Raw genomic sequence first — 19277 nt, forward strand, 5'->3', positions numbered from 1 at the left:
GAGTTAACAGAAGAACTTGACCAGCACAGCTAACACACCTGAGTTTTGTTTTTAACAACGCCCTTGTTACCATCACATGTTTGTGCACCCTATTTTGCTTCTCCCATTCACAAAAACATCTTCTGTCATAAAAGTATATAGCAATGTGCACTATAAAAGAAGCTGGTTTGAACTGTCAAATGGCATTTACTCAGAAATATGGTTATATATGGAAACCACAAGAATGATGCTTTAATTGTGCTGTGTTGGAATAGGAGGGGAAAGAAAAAGTTAAGACTGTTTCCATTTCCATATACAAATTTTATTTTAATACCTGTATTCTACGCGTACAGATACAATGACCCATGACAGACCTTAAGATCTGACCACATAGAAAATTGAGTTCATTCTGTATTAGAGACAAAGTTGAAAGGACTTCAACAGATGACAGGAAGCTTCCCCATTTTCTCTCCAAGAACAACCAGGATCCACCATATTTTTGGTCCAAGATGTCTGCTTTAAGTTGGCAGCTGACTCTATGAACGAGTATATTTACCCCAGATGTGCAGCATAAATACAGAAGCAATAAAAAGAAGACTCATGACCAAAACTGGAACAGGCCCACTAAAAATAAAGAAAAAAATGAATTAACATAAAAAGCAAAAAAAAAATAGTCTGCTTTGTCCAAAAGCCAGTCATTACCAGCCAAACAAATCATCAATTCATATGCAACTGTAAAGAGAGAACTTATTCCATTCCCACAGAAATACCATAAAATACACAGAAATGAAACAGCCACCTTGATCAAAAAATTGCTGCTGCCATTATGCTTTTAATGATAGTTATGTAACAGGGTACATAAAACAATAAATCACAACAACCACCCCCCACTTATTTAGAACTTAACAGTTTGTTACTAGTCATCGTTGCAGAAAATTATCATCTGTATTTAATGAACAGAGACGTAGTAAGATACAAGAAACAACAGAGTCCTCTAGCGGCTAGTCAAATTTTGGCCTAAAATTCACATTAGCATTTTTTTCCCCCCACAGAGGTTTTACTTCATTCAAGGACAATGGCAGCAGTAAAAGCGATTGGGCCTGCTGGTTGTTTTTTGTTTGTTTTTTTGTTTTGCTTTTTTGAAAGAGATAATACAGAATGTCAAAAGTCAGTCAGTCATAAAATCATTACCTAAAGTGTACAATTTAACAGATTTCTCAAACTTTTTTTCCTTCTCACTTTACCTATTGTTTAGAAACTGCATAGCGATGTTTTTCAAGAACAGTTTAATCTCAGGGTGCATGTTGAGAGACTACATTAGCTGTTTCACACTGTTGTGACACAACAATTAACACACACTACGACAGGCACTCAGCACTGCTTCGTACCACTTGCTTCATACAACCTTGCATCAGATTTATAATGTTACACCGGGTGAAACGCTGTGAATTCTCTCAACCAGCCTTCAAGCCACACCTTACAAATTACCCTTCAGGTTACCATCTACAAGGAGGTAAATGTTACTTGAACACAAAGTGAAACTCAAAATTGATTGAAACAATTTACTAACAATTTTCTACCAGATCAGAATTGTCATCTTCCCTTGCATTCTAGAACTCGTTAATAATCGATCATGCTTATTCTTCTTTGAGCATGGAGAACTGTGAATGCAGACGTAAACCACTTAGAAAGTAAACCAACAACACAACGTGCAAAATAGAAACTCTGCACGCACAGTAACTACAAAAGCAGCCCTTATTAAGGGGCTTTCACTAAGCAACAGAACTTACTCTGCAGTTTTACACATACCTGAAGTTTAGGTCCTACAGAAACAAGCATAATACCAGTTGCACAAAAAAAAATCATTTGAGCCTTTAATGGTAGCAAGCTTTTAAGCTACTCCTTGCCTAAGGCACACAGATAAAGAGAAACCCGTTTGCCTGAAAGGAGCACTACCAACCAGAACAGAGTAAATGGAAATAAGCTGGGGGGTGGGGGGTTGTTTGTGTGTTTGGTTGGTTGGTTGGAGTATGCAGGTTACATTGCTCCCACTACAGAAAACTCAGGCTTCCAACACTGCCGTGGAACCCACTTCCTCCAGACAGCCTGCTCAAACCCTGGAATCCTCCTTCAAACACCTGGATCTTCTCATCTCACCATGCCCACACAGTTAAATAAATAATAAACCTGACTTAGGCACCTCTAAAAATTTGGTGTTGTGCCCTTTGTAAGGCTACATACCACTCACCCAATTTTATGTTATTATGGCTCCACAACAAACACTGCCTTAGCTCTTCAAGCAGTAAAGTTTAAGATAGAGGAACCACAGGTATCAAGTACCACAAGAAGTGAACTGAATTTGGTTTTAGTCTTCTTTTCAAAGCACAAAATACTTATGGTAAGTATTAAACAGAAAAATAATCATATCTCACTCTTAACCAGATTTCCCACAGCTCCTTTTGCTAGCATTGTTTTTAAAGATGCAAAATATGCGCAACATCTTGTTGTTAGAGAGAAATGTACTTTCCTGAGACAAAACACAGAACATTTCATCTGCAGCAGAGTAGTCCTGACCGTGACTAGCATGAAATAACCTATTCTCAGATGTCTTATGTATTTTTCCTAATAATTAAGTGCTCTTATTTTAAGCACAGGGAAAAGAGCAACTCCCTTCCCCCAGAAAACGAAATCTCAGGCTAAGCTTCTATAGTGCTTTATGCAGTAGCAATCACAGCTTCTGCTCTATCACTTAACTGAGGCAACCACAACCTATCTATAACCCATTTTCATTTTTAAGCCTACTGAAATAGGACAGAGATCATAGCAATGGGATGGATGATACAGCACACAAAAAGCTGTAAGCTAGGAAGAAAGATGCTCCCAATGGGAACAGGTTGCCCAGAGAGGTTGCGGATGCCCCATCCCTGGAAGTGTTCAAGGCCAGGTTAGATGAGGCCCTAAGCAACCTGATCTAGTGGGAGGTGTCCCTGCCCATGGCAGGGGGTTGGAACTGGGTGGGCTTTGTGGTCCCTTCCAACCCAAGCCATATGATTCTATGCTCATGGTTTAGAAAATGTTACAGCTAGCGTTCAAGGGATCTGTAAAAGTGAGGTGGTTCTACAGATGTTTCATCCATTAAAACCCTGGCCATAGAGCCACCCATGGCAGCTTGCAAAAAGCACTCTTCCAAAACCTTAAAACTCGGAACCACGGGTTTGCAACATAAGTAAGAGGGGAAAAATCTGCCTACTGACCTGCTTGTATTGACAGTTAGCACAATGCACCATATAGAGCTGACCACTCCACAGCAAAAGGAAAACCAAAAGGTTCAGAAGGAAACTTACTGTAGTAAAGCTGCACTGACAGCTTGCACCACTGTTTTGTTGAAAGAGTTCTACTGAACAGTAGAATGTGTTTCCTTTTTTTTTAGCTTCATTTTATTCATTTTTTTTAAATTAAGCTTTAGCAGACCAAACAATACAGAAAATATCTGCCTTGATTACTACACAGACATGCCCTAAAACATTACTCTCGCTCATTTTCTTTTTATTGTCTTTGCCTCGCCTCCTCTCTGGATTCAGAATGGACAAACTAAGACTGCAGCAGCAGAACACCAGTACTTTTTAGGTTGTTTGCAGTAGCCTGTTTGTTAAAACTATCAAGCACATATGAAAATGAGAACAGAAGATAACTACAGAGGAAGGATGTTCTTGGAACAATCACTACCTAGACTACCCATGAGTCCTTCTCCAAACATTGTTCCTACAGGCAACCGCAGCCATCTTAAGGAACCCCAAAATAAAATCCTAATGGATTCTAGAAAAAAAATAAATAACTGGTGTACCTTTGGGTACCCCCAAGTATATTGGGGGATAAAAAAACCTACAGGCTGTGAAGTAGAACCCTACAAGAAGCACGAGCTCACACTGAGGGTATGACTTAGCATGTACCCCTACCAGCTGACACGCTTCCTCCACGTTTGCCACCCCAGTATTAGGCTGCTAAGCTAGGTTGGGAAACTGACCTGAATGACTCAAACTGTCCCGAGACTAAGAATGTAGGCTCTCTTTACGGCATAATGGATTGGAAGGTTATTTGTTTAGCAAGCTTAGCTAAAATAAACTTTTTTTTTTTTTTTAATAAAAACACATGAAATTTTGCAAACCTTTTGACACACACAAGAAAAAAAGTTTGTGTGGCAAATCTTTTATACCATGTTCTCAAAAGGGGGTGAGGTGTCACAACATGCATATTAGAAGAGGGAAAAAAATATATATATTAATTAAGACAAACCAGCATAGATTGTAATTGTTCAACTATTTATGATGCCTAAATTCACCGCAACAAGTAACTTTTCCCGATTTCAAAGAGAGTGCTTGGAATCTCAAAAGATCAGCTGAGTCTAGGCACTGACAAAACAAAATTTATATCTACTTTTACAAAGGAATTATGATTTTAACCACTCTGTCTCTAAATCTACAGGTTAAACACCAGATTTCCTGCCAAATCCACCCAAGCAGCCCCCAATTCCGCTTTCCTCCGCAGGCTGAAGCGGCGATCCCTCACTTCGACCCCTGCAGGCCCAAGAGCTGACGTGTCCAACCCCCACGCCCCACTCACACTTTGAGGCCCGGCGAGTCCTCGGTGTAGAAGCGCCACATCCCGCCGGTCCCCGTGGACGTGGCACGGCCTGCGCTCCTGGTCCCGCAGCTGGCATTCTTCCTGCGGGGCACACCGGGGCGAGACAGACACCCACGCCCGTTACCAGCCACCCCCACGCACCCCAAAACCCCTCAGGGCCGGGGCAGCAGGGTCCTGGCCGTTCCCCGAGCCCTCACCCCCCGTCAGCCGCCCCCTACCTCTGCCTGACGGTGGAGCCGGCGGCGCGGGGGGCCACGGCTTTGCTGGGCGAGCGGCCGGAGGTGCCCACGTTGGTGGCGCTGGGGCTGGGCCCGGGCTGCGGAGAGAAGACAGGGGAAGGGGTGAGAGGAGAAGGGAACGGGTGAAAGGAGAAAGGGGCGGCGGGGAGCGCGCCCCGGGCAGGGCCTGCCCGTGATGGCAGCGGGGCGGCCGCGACCCCTCACCATGATGGCGACGGCGCTGCTCGGGCGCTGTGCGCGGCCCCGCCGCTGTGCGCGCCGCCGCCCTCCGGCCCCGCCCGCCGACGGGCGCGAGAGGCTGACGTGGCGCTGGGGAGGCGGCCGCCGACAAAATGGCGGAGCGGGAGGGTGAGGAGGGAGGGGGGGGGGCTCCGTCCGTGCTCTTCCTGCACCCGGACCTGGGGCTGGGCGGCGCGGAGCGGCTGGTGGTGGACGCGGCGCTGGCGCTGCAGGCGCGGGGCTGCCGGGTGCAGGTGTGGACGGCTCGCTACGAGCCCGAGCGCTGCTTCGCCGAGACGCGGGGGCTGGCGGTGCGCCGCGCCGGGGGGTGGCTGCCGCGCAGCCTGTGGGGCCGCGGGCACGCCGTGTGCGCCGCGCTCCGCATGGCCTTCGTGGCGCTCTACGTGCTGCTGCTCAGCGGGGAGCGCGTCGACGTCTTCGTCTGCGACCAGGTGCGGGGACGGCTCGTGGGGTCCCCTTCCCAGGGCCTAGCTGGGGGTGGGGAGGCTGCTGGAGAAACCCCAGTGTTTGTGGGGTGGGGGGTGAGGGAGTGGGCGCTTTGGTGCCCTTCTCTTGAGAAGTGTTGGTTCTTGGGTGACGGCTTTCAACCCACCTCTTTCCCCTAACACAAATAATAAATATTCTATTCTATTTCTCGTGGTTGCACTAGGTGTCCGCCTGCATTCCTATTCTTAGGCTGGCCAGAACCCGAAAGAAGGTTTTGTTTTACTGCCACTTCCCTGATCAGCTTCTGACCAAGAGAGAGTCGTTCCTGAAGCGAATCTACAGGATACCGCTTGACTGGCTGGAGGAGTACACGACTGGCATGGCAGACTGTATCGTTGTGAACAGCAACTTCACTGCTAACGTGTTCAAGGAAACGTTCAAGTCCTTATCTCACATAAACCCAGATGTCCTCTATCCGTCGCTCAACATCGATAGCTTTGAAACGATAGTTCCTGTAGACATAGCTGAGCTGATTCCTAAAAAGAAAAAGTTCTTATTTCTTTCCATTAATAGGTATGAGAGAAAAAAGAATTTAGCATTGGCTCTTGAAGCTTTGCATGAGCTTCAAGGAAGACTTGACTCTCATGACTGGAATGAAGTTCATTTGGTTATGGCAGGTGGCTATGATAAAGCAGTTCTGGAAAATGTGGAACACTATGAAGAGCTAAGGAGCATTGCAACTAAGCTTAACATTAATGACCATGTCACTTTTCTGAGATCGTTCTCAGATGAACAGAAAATCTCTCTTCTTAGTAACTCTGTGTGCGTGCTTTATACACCTAGTAATGAACATTTTGGCATTGTTCCTTTGGAGGCAATGTACATGAGATGTCCAGTTATAGCAGTTAATTCAGGTGGTCCTTTAGAATCCATCTTAAATAATGTTACTGGATTTTTGTGTGATCCTCTGCCGACACAATTTGCTGAGGCCATGGAAAAGATTGTGAGAGATCCTCTCTTAAAGGACGCAATGGGAGCAGCTGGGAGAGTCAGAGTTATGGAAAAATTTTCCTCGGGAGCATTCTCAGAACAGCTGTACCAATACATATGCAGATTAACACAATAAAATTATATTCCCATATTGGATTTTATACTTTTGTATCTGTGACTTGTATAGGGGGCTAGTATTCAATGTGACTATGATGACAAACCAGTACTTGTGAATTTTCTTGTTATATTTTGTATGCTGCCTCATGTCACTTGATTAAAAAAAAAAAAAAGGGGGGGTGGAGAAGAAAATGTCTCTTACTGAAAGGATCAGATTTTCATGTTTTTGCCAATGTATGAACTCTTGCGTGCGGTACCTTGGATAAATGCATTGTTCAAATGGCAGTGAGTTACTGGGATGTTATTGCACATATTACTTCGAGACTGGATGGTTAACTGAGTTTACAAAATACACATTTGTGCAGATAAGCACACCTTTATTTTTCTGTAAGACTTTCAAATTTGGATCATCAATAATTTGTAAGTGAAAGACCTCGGCTATGGTATGGACAGGGATTGCACAGTCCAACTGTGCATTTAAAAAAAAATAAACAACATTGTTAGGGATATGAATGGTGTGTCTTTTTTTAAATAGCCTTTTACTGTGCCTTCTAAAATTGCATCATCTAGTCACACTGGGAATCATAAATGAGCAAATAGGTGTATGGGCAAGAGAAAGGTGGGATAAGAAAACCAAGGCCATTAAACTACTTGAAGTAAAAATGTTTGTCCTGAAATTCTACATCAATGCAGATGCTTGGTATGCTTAAGGGTGTAATTTGAAGAGTTTCTGGTTTGTAGAAGCTTAAACGATATTTATTGAACGTTTCATTATACTCTAAATTATAGAAAACACATTTGTAAAAGATGATTATCTGAAATGTGTAATAAGGATGGATTTTGTTTTGCCTGTTTCAGTTGTAAGTTTTTGGTAAAATATTTCTGAATAGTTTAGCTAGGGGACAGTAACCACAGACTCTTCTCCCAAAGCAGGGATTTGATGTGACAATTTGACTTTCTTGTTGGTTGGTTGTGTTTGATTGTTTCCAAGTGTAAGACTGTGTTTTAAGCAAGGGATATCTTTTTCTATCTACCTCTTTTTTAGCACGTCTATATTGGTTGGTTGTTGGATTTCCAATAATACACTGTTATGCAATTCATACAGTTGAATTGTAAATCTGAAAATGGACTGAGTAACAATAGTTTCCCTGTTTTTTTGAAGTCCAGTATTTTTTGAAATACTGTTTTGTGGTCTGCATTCTGTGATTTGCTTTTAAGAAAAAGTTTTGTGAATTTTCACATTTTGTACTCCCCAGCAGAGACAGACTGTTTCTGTTACTAAGGAATGTAACCAAGGTCTCACTATAAAGTTTTTATTTAAAGTGGAAAAAAAAAATCCATGAAGAAATTCTGTCCTTGTCTTCAGAAAGTTGTGATGCTATAATGGTTATACATCATGGCTTGGGAGCAGGTGATCTGATAGGCCTGATTTCCAACATTTCTGATCTAATGAGAAACGCTGGCAAGCCCTAATCTAGTACGTTTGCTAGCTATTCCTGTATTTGTGTGCCTTCCTTGCCCCTTAATCCTTGTAAAGCAAAAGTTTTCTTAAACCTTTACGTTAACTTTTTCAGGGTGGATGTTGCAGTGACTGAAGGGCCTGGAAAGAAGCATGAAAATTATCTGGTTATTGATGTTAACACCTTCATGACATACTTGGCCTGGGTTTTAACCTTCAGTGAGAAGGGTTGAGATGGTTGGAACTGATTTGCATGGCTAGCTTAATTTATGTTACATTCTCCTTTCCAAATTGCACAGGTGTTAACTTAGAACCTAAGGTACATCAGTGCACACCTGCCTGTCTACCTGCAGGGGTAGCTCTGGTCACAGATCTTGTCCTGGTTCCAGCATTCAGAAATGAGGCCCTATCTTTCAACACAATTCAGTCCTGGAAAAAAAAAATTATAATGCTGTAAGGAAAGTGGTGTTAGTATTCTGAGTGCATCCTGTAGGTCAAGGAGAAAGCAGCACATCCAACATCCAGCAGGAAAATGTGGTTACCAATACAGAAGATTTGCTCTGCCTTTTCAGGCACAGAAACAGGCATTTCTGTGAAGTGCCAGTGGTGTAAACTCTGTTTCAGGGCTCTGGCTTCACCAACAGTCACCTCTACCTCTGCCCACTGATGCAGGAGCTCCATTTAATCATAGAATCATAGAATATCCCAAGTTGGAAGGGACACACAAGGATAATAGGGTCCAAGTCCTGGCTCTACATAGGACCACCCAAAAATCAGACCCTATGTCTGGGAGCGTTGTCCAAACAGTTCTTGAACTCTGTCAGGCTTGATGTTGTGACTGCTTACCTGGGGAGCCTGTCCCAGTGCCCGACCACCCTCTGGGAGCAGAACCTTTCCCTAACCCCCACCCTGACCCTCCCCTGTCCCAGCTCCATGCCGTTCCCTTGGGTGCTGTCGCTGTCCCCAGAGAGCAGAGCTCAGCGCCTGCCCCTCCGCTCCCCTCGCGAGGGAGCTGCAGGCCGCCATGAGGCCTCCCCTCAGCCTGCTCTGCTCTGGGCTGAGCAAACCAAGGGACCTCAGCTGTTCCTCATATGTCTTGCCGTCTAGACCCTTCACCATCTTTGTAGCCCTCCTTTGGACACTCCCTAATGTTTTTATGCCCTTATTATACTTTGGCACCCAAAACTGCACACAGTACTGGAGGTGAGGCTGCACCAGTGCAGAGCAGAGCAGGACAGTCCCTTCCCTCAACCAGCTAGCAATGCCATGCCTGATGCACCCCAGGGTACAGTTGGCTGCCAGGGCACACTGCTGACTCATACTCAACTTGCCGTTGACCAGAACCCCAGATCCTTTTCCCTTTAAGCTCAAACCTTGGCCTTCAGACTCTTCCCTGCCCTTTCCCAGCCCTTTCCTTCAGGCCTAGCCATGTGCCCTGCAGCTCCTGTTAACTGGAAGTTATGGATTGCATTTGGATTTGACCCGTCAACTCACATTTACCTGATGGTCACTGACTGGCCTGTGAACAGAACCTCTTACCATCACCAGGCTGATAGGTTACCATCCCCTGGCCTGTGAGATCACTTTCCCTGCATGATGTGGCATCCCTCAGCTTTCAACTGTTGTCCCTTGTGGAGCAGCCCCTGTCCTGCTGCTTCTTGACAAGTAGCTTGGGTCTTCTCAAGCCTTGATCTATCACAGAGCCTGGCCCTCAGGTTATAAGCATCTGGCCCTCAAGGCTTCCCCTCAGCTGCACGTTAATCTCAAAATCCTGGAAGAAGCTATAATGCACGTAGAGATGTGGCACAGCCATTCAGGTTTCTTGAAAGTCTCTTGCTCCCCAACTTCCAGAATCATTCACTGAGGACTGCATGGAGTGCAAGTGCTCAGCCAGTGCCTTACTTTATACCAGTGTAGCTTTGTTTCCTTTCTACTTCCTCTCCTCCTTTTTGGAAATCCCACCAGTTTGGTAGAAGGGATGATGCAACATGTAGGAAATGGTTTTAAGGAGGAATTCATCTCCTGTCCTCTGTTTCCCATATTTGCACATCCTTCCGCCTTTGTTTAGAACCCAAATACACAGAAAGAAGCCAAATAAAGAAAGAGCATAGTCAGAAAAATACAGACAAAGTACATTCAGGGGTACTATGTGTGAACAAAGGAAGGCAAGAGAGATGGTTAGGATTTAGAGTTTCTTCACTTACAAATACTGTGGGTTGTAAAGTGGAAACCTAGCTTTCCTTGTTTGGTTTATTTTTAATACCTATTATAAACAAAATAAGCCACAAACAAATCATTTCATATGCAAATTTTTTACACACTCTTATTCAGATTATAAAAAGAAATAGGAATAACAAGGGTTTCAGGATTAAACCAGCCTGCTATTATTGCTTTTTCCCCCTCTCCGCACTCTTTTCCTGTTTTTTACTATTTTACACAACATAAAAAATTTATAGATTTTAACATTTACATGGAGTCTATAAAAACCTCATGCTACATTACCATATTGCTAAACTTTATTCCTTTTTATTATGGCTTTATTATTCTCTCTCATGGATGAAATGACTGATATTTTATTTTGAATTGTAATTTATTATACAGTTAATATCACAGGGGTATTTTTAAGGAAACAATAACTGTAGAATACTGACAAAATATAGTATTATGAAAGGAGTATATTCAACAGCATGAATGTTAATACAAATAGCAGAGAAGGAAATAGACATTTTAATTATAGTTACCTTTATCTGCATTTATGGTGAATGTAGAACATGTGACCCAAAAAGATATAAATCGGAGGTTAGTCTCTATTGATTTATGGATGTGCGTTTCTCCAGTGCCAGTTATTTTATGCACAAGATTAACTGAGTTGATTCCAGATTTTTTCACTATTAGTCATATGGGAAGACCAACAAGTTTCACCTTATGAACTCTGAGACAAATCTATTAATATCGTGGTATCTTTATGACTCCAATTTCTGTGCACTGAAAGAGAAGAAAGATATAATGACTGAGAAAAGGAAAGTAGAAATCATTTGAGTAAATGAAAGTAGAAATCATTTGGAGTTGTTTTACATGGAGAAAGGGAGCACAAGTTGCTAAATTTTAAAACTTTTACATAAGATAATCAGTCACTGGGAAATGAGCCTTCAAACAGCCTACACTACAACTACAGGCACATATCATTTTTTAAATTTGTGAACTTTTCCCCCTCACAGTTGTACACACAATCTCTGCACCATATAGCAAGATTTGCAAGACACGAAACAAATGAAAAGCTATCTTCAATTACTCCTAGGCTAAAGAAAAAAAGTCTTGGTTGTGCTTCTAAGTATTTACAGGTATGTAAAAATCACAGGTGCATCACACCTCTGAATTACTGTGGTCTCTCTTGGTATTTTACCTTCAACCAAGGAGAGTGGAGCCCAAACAGAACTCTTGTGGTTATGGTACAGGTAACGTGGCAGTAGAGTGAAGATGCCTGATGTTCTAATGGGATCTCATCAGTGGTGAGGGAGAATGAAGCCATCTTTGGTCCTGATGTAGGAAACAGCACTCAGGCTAGGAGGAAATCCAGGACCACCTCAAACCCATGCTATCTCAGTTTCCCTCCAGTTAATCCTTTTTCTTACATCGCATCACCTCTCCAGATCCAGTTAGGATAGAGTTAGACTGTCAGGGAGCAGCAAGAGCTGGTTGATCACCAAGGGGCCAGGGAGCCAAGAGCAGTGCACAGTAATGAGGTGGGCATCCCACAGGGCAGGCCTGGGGATGGCAGGATGTGGGAATTACTGAGCACAGCTGATGCACAGCTGTGAACTTACCTCAACAGAAAGGGAACCAAAAGGTTCTAAACATCAGGAAGCACTTTTTTTTTTTTTTTTTTTTTTTTTTTTTTTTTTTTTACTGTACAGGTGACTGAGTAACAGAACAAGTCTCCCAGAAATGTTCTGGAGTCTACCCTGGAGATCTTCAAAAGCTGCCTGGACATGTTCCTGGGCAACCTGCTCTGGGTGGTCCTGTCTGAGTTGGGGAGTTGGACCAGATGACCTCCAGAGGTCCCTGCCAGCCTCAGCCATACTGTGAAGGTAGCCTGTGCTCGAGATAAATGGCTTTAACAGACCAGTAGATCAATGGGGTGTGTAGCTCTACTTCTCTGAGTTAATCAAAAGACTGTAAATACACCAGCAAACATGGTACAACCCAATGGAGTGTACAAAATACAGATAACAAACGGGAAGAACTCTGAAGGGAGCTATGGGCTTGAACTGGTTTCAGTTCTCCTTCCCAGAGGCTGGGAACACCCAGCATTGTTGTGGTGATGTATTATAGAGATCAGTAATAGGAATCACATTTATGTTGTGACTCAACTGTATATTACAGATGCAACATTCTGCTGAGGATGATTTGTACCTGTACTGTCATTTAAGTGCATTGCTGTATCACTCTGATAGATCAAAATCTCACATAACTTCAAAAAAGCAGGTTTGGTATTCAACATGAAACCCTCTATAGATGGAATATCTAAAAGAAACTGGCCACTGAGTGTGAGACCCTGGCACAGGCTGAACTGAAAGACCACATAGCTGGATGTGCGCGTAGTGATGAACCAGGTCTGAGGTCATGCTGGGGTGCCAACCTGCAGGTCAGGGTCAGGGTCAAGATCAGGTCCAGCGGTTGTATCAAGGGTCAGATGCCATCTGGAGATTACTAGGCAGGTCCACACTGATGGTTAGAGCAACTGAGGCATCTCGGTGTGCTCAGGACAGTGGCAGACTCACAGTGGCTATGTCTTCACTGTCAGCCAAGCAGGTGGCAAGGTTTGTTTCTCCACAGTGGCAGAGAAAGAAGACAAGATGATGTTTTGCTCCATGATGCTGCACAAGCAACAGCAGGTGACTGCACAAGGGCGGGCAGTGGAAGGAGATGCGTTTCCAACCTCATCAGCACGGTGTTCTCCTTAGTAGTGGCTCCCAAGGAGTGTGATGTGCTGGTGGTTTCTTCCTCCCCAGTTCAGGAGAAGGAAAATTCGTTCAGGGTAATTTTTTTATATGTTTGCTAACAAGTATTTATGCTTTTTTCTTTCTTCATGGCCTTCCAGGTTACTTCCAAATTTACTGTATGTGGTGAACATATGCTAGACAGTATCCTGCTGGATGTCACTGTATGAATGGAAATTATTTGCTGCTGCTTCCCAGGCTTCATTCTGTTCCTTGGCTTTAGACCTAGATAACCCAGTGCCAGCACTTCTGTTTTAAACTGGTATTTGTGCAGATATCCAGCATCAAAAAATGAAACACTAAATAGAAAAATACAAAAACATTTTTCCTGATCTGTTGGTTATGCTGTTTCCTCCTCTGCGTGGTAACTCTGTGTTAACATTAGCATTAGACTCCAGGGCCTATAGGTGTACTGCAGGCTAAAAACAAAAGCATAATGTCTTTTTCCTCGCAGCATATTTACATTGTGGAAAGTCTTTGTAGAGTGCTAAAATAACACTAAAAACCAAAAGCAGATTCAAAAAAGGGTTAATCAGACAGGTTGATTAAAAAAGTTATGGTCCAAATACAGTAACTGCTCAGAAAGCCCATCAATAACTGGTTATTAGGAGCTGGAAACTATATTAGGCAACACATAAGTAATACTAGACATAAGCATTTTCTTTTGCCCGCTCCTGAAAACGGAATATAAAATGAAGCAAACCTTTGATAAGTATTCATACCTCTTCTCTTCTAAGGCAGAACCGCTCTATCCCTAAGTATCCCAAACTATGGAAAAAGGGACCAAGAAGACATCCCAAGAACGTATAAAGTGTTTAAAAAACATGAAAGTAGATAACTCCCTTACTGAAACAGCTCCTCTCCCAGGAAAATTTGTGCTAGTACCTGTTCTAATAATACAGGAAAGGATACTTTCTCACCTATTCCACCAACATCTCATTTTCTGGATAGATGTATTCTTTCGACACTTTAGTGTGACTTCAAGATAAGAAACTTGCACTTTTAAGTTAATAAAGCAATCTCTGACTTACTGTGAACAAAGTGAATTGTATTGCAAAACATCATCAATGAATTTTTGATCACTAAAGCTGTATGAAAGTTCATGACAGATGACAAGGTAACATTCCCCAGCTGAAATTCTCATGTTCCTGCTGTATTTCATATTTAAACTGCGGTGCTCCAGTCTCAAAATATTTTGTATATATGCAAACACACACAGTGGAAATATGATTCTAAGTCATAGCGAGTGAAAGATGCCCAGTCCAGGCTGTCCCCCAAAGTAATAAAAATGCTCACATAAGTTTATTTTCTGCCTATATATTCTTATAGGGAATTAATTTCCTACAACTTTGAGATTATCTGGTTCTTTATAAACCTACATTTCTAGAGGCTGAAATTAATTAATATTACAGTTAATTTATTATTCTATTTCGTTATTTAGATTAATTCAAATTAAATTTAAAATGTTCCCTGCAGTGAGTAATGGCATCCGCCATTAATCTAACATGGAAATTTAACCTGTCTGCTTAAAAAAACTTTCATACTTCACAGAGGAAAGAGCTTTTGATTATGTACCTGCTTAAATAAAATTAGGCAAAACTAATTCTAACTCTTGCAGGTGAACGAGCTCCTTAAAGTATAATTTCAAAAATATCAGTTGTGGTCATCTCAAACAAAGCACCTCAGCAAGGGTTGAAGATTTTTAAAAGATGAATGGACAGCAATCCAGAAGGACTGGATATCATGCATCCATCTGATAGGAATAAGCGTTAACATTCCTGCCTTTAGAGTACACAAGAAGCCAGTAACTACAGTTGTGGAAGATTCCTTGATCCAGTATTTGGTTCGTAGAATAAATATTGTTCCCAAAAGCAACTTAAAGCAAAATTGTGTACTTGGGCAAAGTAGACTGTTTCATATACTTAGGACTTCTTGCAATTACCAAGAAGTCATTCACTGTCCTGCTAATCCTTATAAAAGGACAAGAGAAAGTGAATCCTCAGACTGCTGTACACAGAAGAGCTGCAAATTTCACAGAAAGATCCATTTGAAGAAGCAGATCCACTGCACACAAAGCAAGCACAAAAAGTATTGAAATAAATTGCTAATAAAAATGATTGGGAAGATGTGGAACAACCTGAAATAAAACACTGTGTGAGGATCTTCTTCAAACTGAGACTCAGGAGAAACCAAAACTTCCACAGGAGATCATAACAAAGGCAGTATTTTCAGCAAGAAATGTGCTTTCCTCCAAGCTAGGTAACTTCTTCATTGTACCAGTTTTCTAAAAGGCATTTTTCTCATTCATATAGAAAATACACCCCAATTACATTCATTTCTTAAGGAACAGACTTGAAGTAACAGCAGTGAATAGAATGATTTACATGAAATTTTCTTCATAGTAATAAGAATCAGAATTTATATAATGTTTGCACATACATTCAATTTGTTTTAATGAACTGAAGGAAGGCAAAGCCTCTTCAGCTGAATTCCAAGTGGATAAATATATTCTGATTTAAGAAAGTAAGATCTTATGAACTCAGCTGGATACAGTAATATGTTTCATATCTTAATATAGGACCTGATATAACTTCACTTTGAGCTGCCAACCATGAAATACTTTTTATGTGCCGGCAACATGATAAGAAATGCTTTGCACCTGCTGAGGAGTGGTCCAGAAAAGAGGAAAAAGCACTTTAAAAACAAGCTGTATCATGTTGCCAGATACCAGTACACATTTCACTGCAATATTGCAGTTGCTTGAATGGAAACTCCCCTGGATAAAATGATAAACAGGCAGGAAGATCAACTTCTTTTACAACTTAATTCAAATCTCCTTTCTCTTGCCTGCAGGACCTCTTCTAGTTTTCAGCTTCCTTGTTCAGAATCCTCGTATATCAGATTCTCTCACTCAGGCAAAGAGCAAGGTCATTTACAATGGCAGTAGAAAGTTGATTAGAACAAATAACAAAGGCTGTAGTTGCAGTGAGTTAAAAAACTTTAAGACCATTAAATAGACGAGCAAAATTCAGACAGAATCTACTTTTGTCAATAGACTCCCACAGTGTATTTCAAGACAAGCATTTCCTTTTGATAAGTGACTCTACGTGTTTCCTCCACCATAGTGTGTCTAGGCTCAAAGTTTACCATAGAACTGTGCTGTTAATGAGTAATGCACAAAAGGCCAAGCGATTAATTCCTGAGGTGCTAGCAAAATGACAGGCTATGCTACACATACTCCAGAGCTTTACAAGCTGAGTAAAGTATCTAAGTTCAGATATGAAACTCTCACCTCCCCCAACAATTCAAATTACCATTACACTGTGGGCAGGGACAGGAAGGATAAAAATAGGTTTTTGTTTTTTTTTTTCCCTTTGCGGTGCTGTTTACATTCTCCCAGTACCAGACTCCCTTTGCTAATTTCAGAGAATATTCCAACCCTTACAGAGGGAAAGAGAGGGAGAAATGGAGGAGGGTGGGCTCACAGCCAGAAAGTTATCCATACACTTTCAGATGATACCTCATTTAAGCTCATGAAACTCACTTTCACATGAGTTGTGACATAATCGTGGCAGGAACTGACAAGTGTCAAAATCTCGCTGAGGAAATAAGATTTAAAGTCCTATCCTGCTGTACCCAAGAGCAGCCAGCAAATATTGCACATCTATCCTGTTTTTTCCCACAGCACTAACTCTCCTCAGCAGTGTCTTCGGCACTCTAAAGGCATGTCCAATTCACACTTTCACTTTGAATAGCTGCTGATATATAAACCAAATTCTTCATGGCTTTCCTATAGAGGTGGAACACTTCTAAATATCACTCTGCTGTGGAGAATAAAGAGTTACTGGATCCTCTGCTGTCAGGACTGGGGTCCACATCATGAATTTTCCTCCGTCTGTGCCACAAATAGAATGAGATGGGTTGAGGCTGTCCATTTGCTCTGTTAGACCAGGCTCAGGAGATGTGCACAAATGTCAAACTGGATGTGAAGTTTGGGATTTTTTCTTCTAATAAACCTCTTTTTGTTCCTGTCTGGGTTTCCTCGTGAAAACTGCCCCACTCACTTCCTTCCAATATGAGTACTTGGAAATGCGCACGTGGGTAAGCCGCACCCATAGCACCACCACCTGCTGCTAGTTCCAGGTTTCGGGACAGGGGGGATAACCCACACTCACCATGGTAGAATCATCTGCTCAGCAGAGTGGACACTTGACCGCTAGTCTCAAAATCCACACCCATCTCCAGAGGGGCTGCTGGTTTCTTGCTTTTGCTCAAAGTAGGCTTTAAAGGAAGACCAAGGGGCCATTAGCAGCACATTCCTTACACAGGAAAAGAAAGACTGTCCCCTTTTACATAGTTTGTGCTACAGTCCTCTTTCCTGGTAATTCCTCTTCACCCTTTGGCTGTGTGACAGAGTAAACACTCTCCTAAGGAGTCAAGCCAAGGTCCACAGCACAGAAAGATAGGCAATATGCACTGAGTCGGGGCAGTACAAGGCAGGACTTCTTGGCAAGGAGGGCTCTGTAACAAACAACAAATACCTTCCTGTGGAGAAAAATTTGCTTGTAGGATTGATGAGGGGTTCTACAGAGCGGGCCTGACATAGGAAATAAAAAAGTTCTGCAGCCTGTGCCTGCCTCACAGGGGACTTTCAGAGAGGAAGAGAAATGGTGAAGGAAAGAGGGAAGAACATAAGGCAGGAGTGGATGAGTTCTGGATCAGTAACAGGTGGTAGTAAAGGAGGGAAGGCTGTTGTGAGTCCTGATAAAGGAATTCACAGCTTTATAAACACTAGATTAATGCTTTTCCACACGCTGGTGCCATCTGCACAGGAAGACATGGGCACTGTGAATGGATCTCGTTGCTGTCTTGAAGTCATCTCATATTCCCTCTCTGCTTGCTAATGCCCTGCTGAATCACTGATAAGCATCCCTTCCTACAGCTATAGGCATCCTGCAGAGGGCACATCCATCTGCAGGGCATGCTGCTACCACAGTTTGCACACAATGCAAGACAAGTAGGGCAGGCAAGTACATTAGGAGGGTCTATGTTGCAGCATTTGAAGAGAGGAAGAGGGTGGTTCTTGAAGCTCTGATTCATTCCCAGCTACTTTGCACTACAGACAGCACCTGGGACCACAAAGACCCCAGGATGTGGGCAGCACAGGCTCCCACCAGGCTGCTCTCTCATCCAAGTGAGAAAACATAGATGTGGTCAGAATGATCCATCCATGACTGCACAACCTGCCCACAGTAAATAGTTTGTCCAGTGGCTTATCTACAGCCACCAAAGGCAGCAGAAATCTCTCATTATTTACTGTTAGTACCTCATGATCTGACATTTAATTTAAGTCTTCCACTGTGTCTTGCCCAGCAGCTTTAGCATTATAAATAGCGAAGCACTTTCTTTCCCATTTAAGAACTAGCCACAAGGATTCAGATCTAGTTTGATGAACTTTTTTGTTTGGCTTGCATTCTGTTGTCATAAGTAGGTGATACTCAGAAGTTTACATGCACGTCTGTTATGAGGAAAGTTATCTAACTGCCAAAGCCACTACTGCTTCAAGGCATCTATCGTGTCCAGCCTTGACGGGAGATATGTTTCCCTAAATAGAGGGGTGAAGTAGTTTGTTTTGTTTACATTTTCAAACTTCTTTACAAACAGCTTTTTTTGAGATTTTTTTTTCTCTGTTATGAAAGCTTCTTCAGTGCTTGGTGTTGTGTCATAGAGAGCAAAGTGTGCCCTCAGCAAATCCATGTCAAATATCCCTGGTTGCTTTCTTGTTCTTCACATGCTCAGATGCAGATCCCAAGAGGACACACTCCATGATCTTCCCAGGGACGCTTTCACTCTCGGCTTTTCTCATTTATCTCGTAGGCACAACCATACCACACCCTAACTCATGCTGCTCTAATTGTCTACTCTTCACAATATCCCAGATGCCATATTACAGTTATTTGTAACAATGACAGTAAGCTGACTCGTCAGGTTCAATCAGACCGTACTCAATCTCCAGCATAAATGTAAGTCATATAAACATGTAGCCTGGACTCTCAAATCAGAAAAAGCTATTGTCAAACTTCATCATCTTTCAGATGTAAAAACTTACTTAGAAACAGAAAAGAAGAGGTTTCTCCTCATTGAAAAAGGCTTTCATGGCCTAGAAGTGTCTAAATGACCCAGCCA

General features: G+C 42.4%; 2 protein-coding genes across 2 annotated transcripts; one reads left to right on the forward strand and one right to left on the reverse strand.

Annotated features, from left to right (window-relative positions):
* Window positions 1-279: 279 nt before the first annotated feature.
* On the reverse strand, window positions 280-5249 carry SEC61B (SEC61 translocon subunit beta). The gene is made up of 4 exons (XM_040549435.1): window positions 5064-5249; window positions 4839-4936; window positions 4600-4701; window positions 280-603 (listed from the first exon to the last, which is right to left on the reverse strand). Exons 1-4 carry the CDS (start codon window positions 5064-5066, stop codon window positions 516-518), a joined length of 291 nt encoding a protein of 96 aa, XP_040405369.1. The 5' UTR covers window positions 5067-5249; the 3' UTR covers window positions 280-515.
* Window positions 5139-7479, forward strand: ALG2 (ALG2 alpha-1,3/1,6-mannosyltransferase). Its single transcript, XM_040549434.1, has 2 exons — window positions 5139-5530; window positions 5749-7479. The coding sequence occupies exons 1-2, from the start codon at window positions 5192-5194 to the stop codon at window positions 6649-6651; spliced, it is 1242 nt and encodes a 413-aa protein (XP_040405368.1). The 5' UTR covers window positions 5139-5191; the 3' UTR covers window positions 6652-7479.
* The last annotated feature ends 11798 nt before the right edge of the window (window positions 7480-19277 follow it).

The sequence above is a fragment of the Cygnus olor genome, chromosome 2 (genome assembly GCF_009769625.2).
Source record: "Cygnus olor isolate bCygOlo1 chromosome 2, bCygOlo1.pri.v2, whole genome shotgun sequence".
Lineage (NCBI taxonomy): Eukaryota > Metazoa > Chordata > Aves > Anseriformes > Anatidae > Cygnus > Cygnus olor.

What these genes read in the sequence shown, in the direction of transcription:
- SEC61B (XM_040549435.1), bottom strand. An exon ending in GGCTCCACCGTCAGGCAGAG is followed by an intron (nt 4,702 to 4,838) that starts GTAGGGGGCGGC and finishes TGTGCCCCGCAG; the next exon opens with GAAGAATGCCAGCTGCGGGA. An exon ending in GACTCGCCGGGCCTCAAAGT is followed by an intron (nt 604 to 4,599) that starts GTGAGTGGGGCG and finishes CTTTATTTTTAG; the next exon opens with TGGGCCTGTTCCAGTTTTGG.
- ALG2 (XM_040549434.1), top strand. Translation starts at nt 5,192, where the DNA reads ATGGCGGAGCGGGAGGGTGAGGAGGGAGGGGGGGGGGCTCCGTCCGTG. An exon ending in ACGTCTTCGTCTGCGACCAG is followed by an intron (nt 5,531 to 5,748) that starts GTGCGGGGACGG and finishes TGGTTGCACTAG; the next exon opens with GTGTCCGCCTGCATTCCTAT.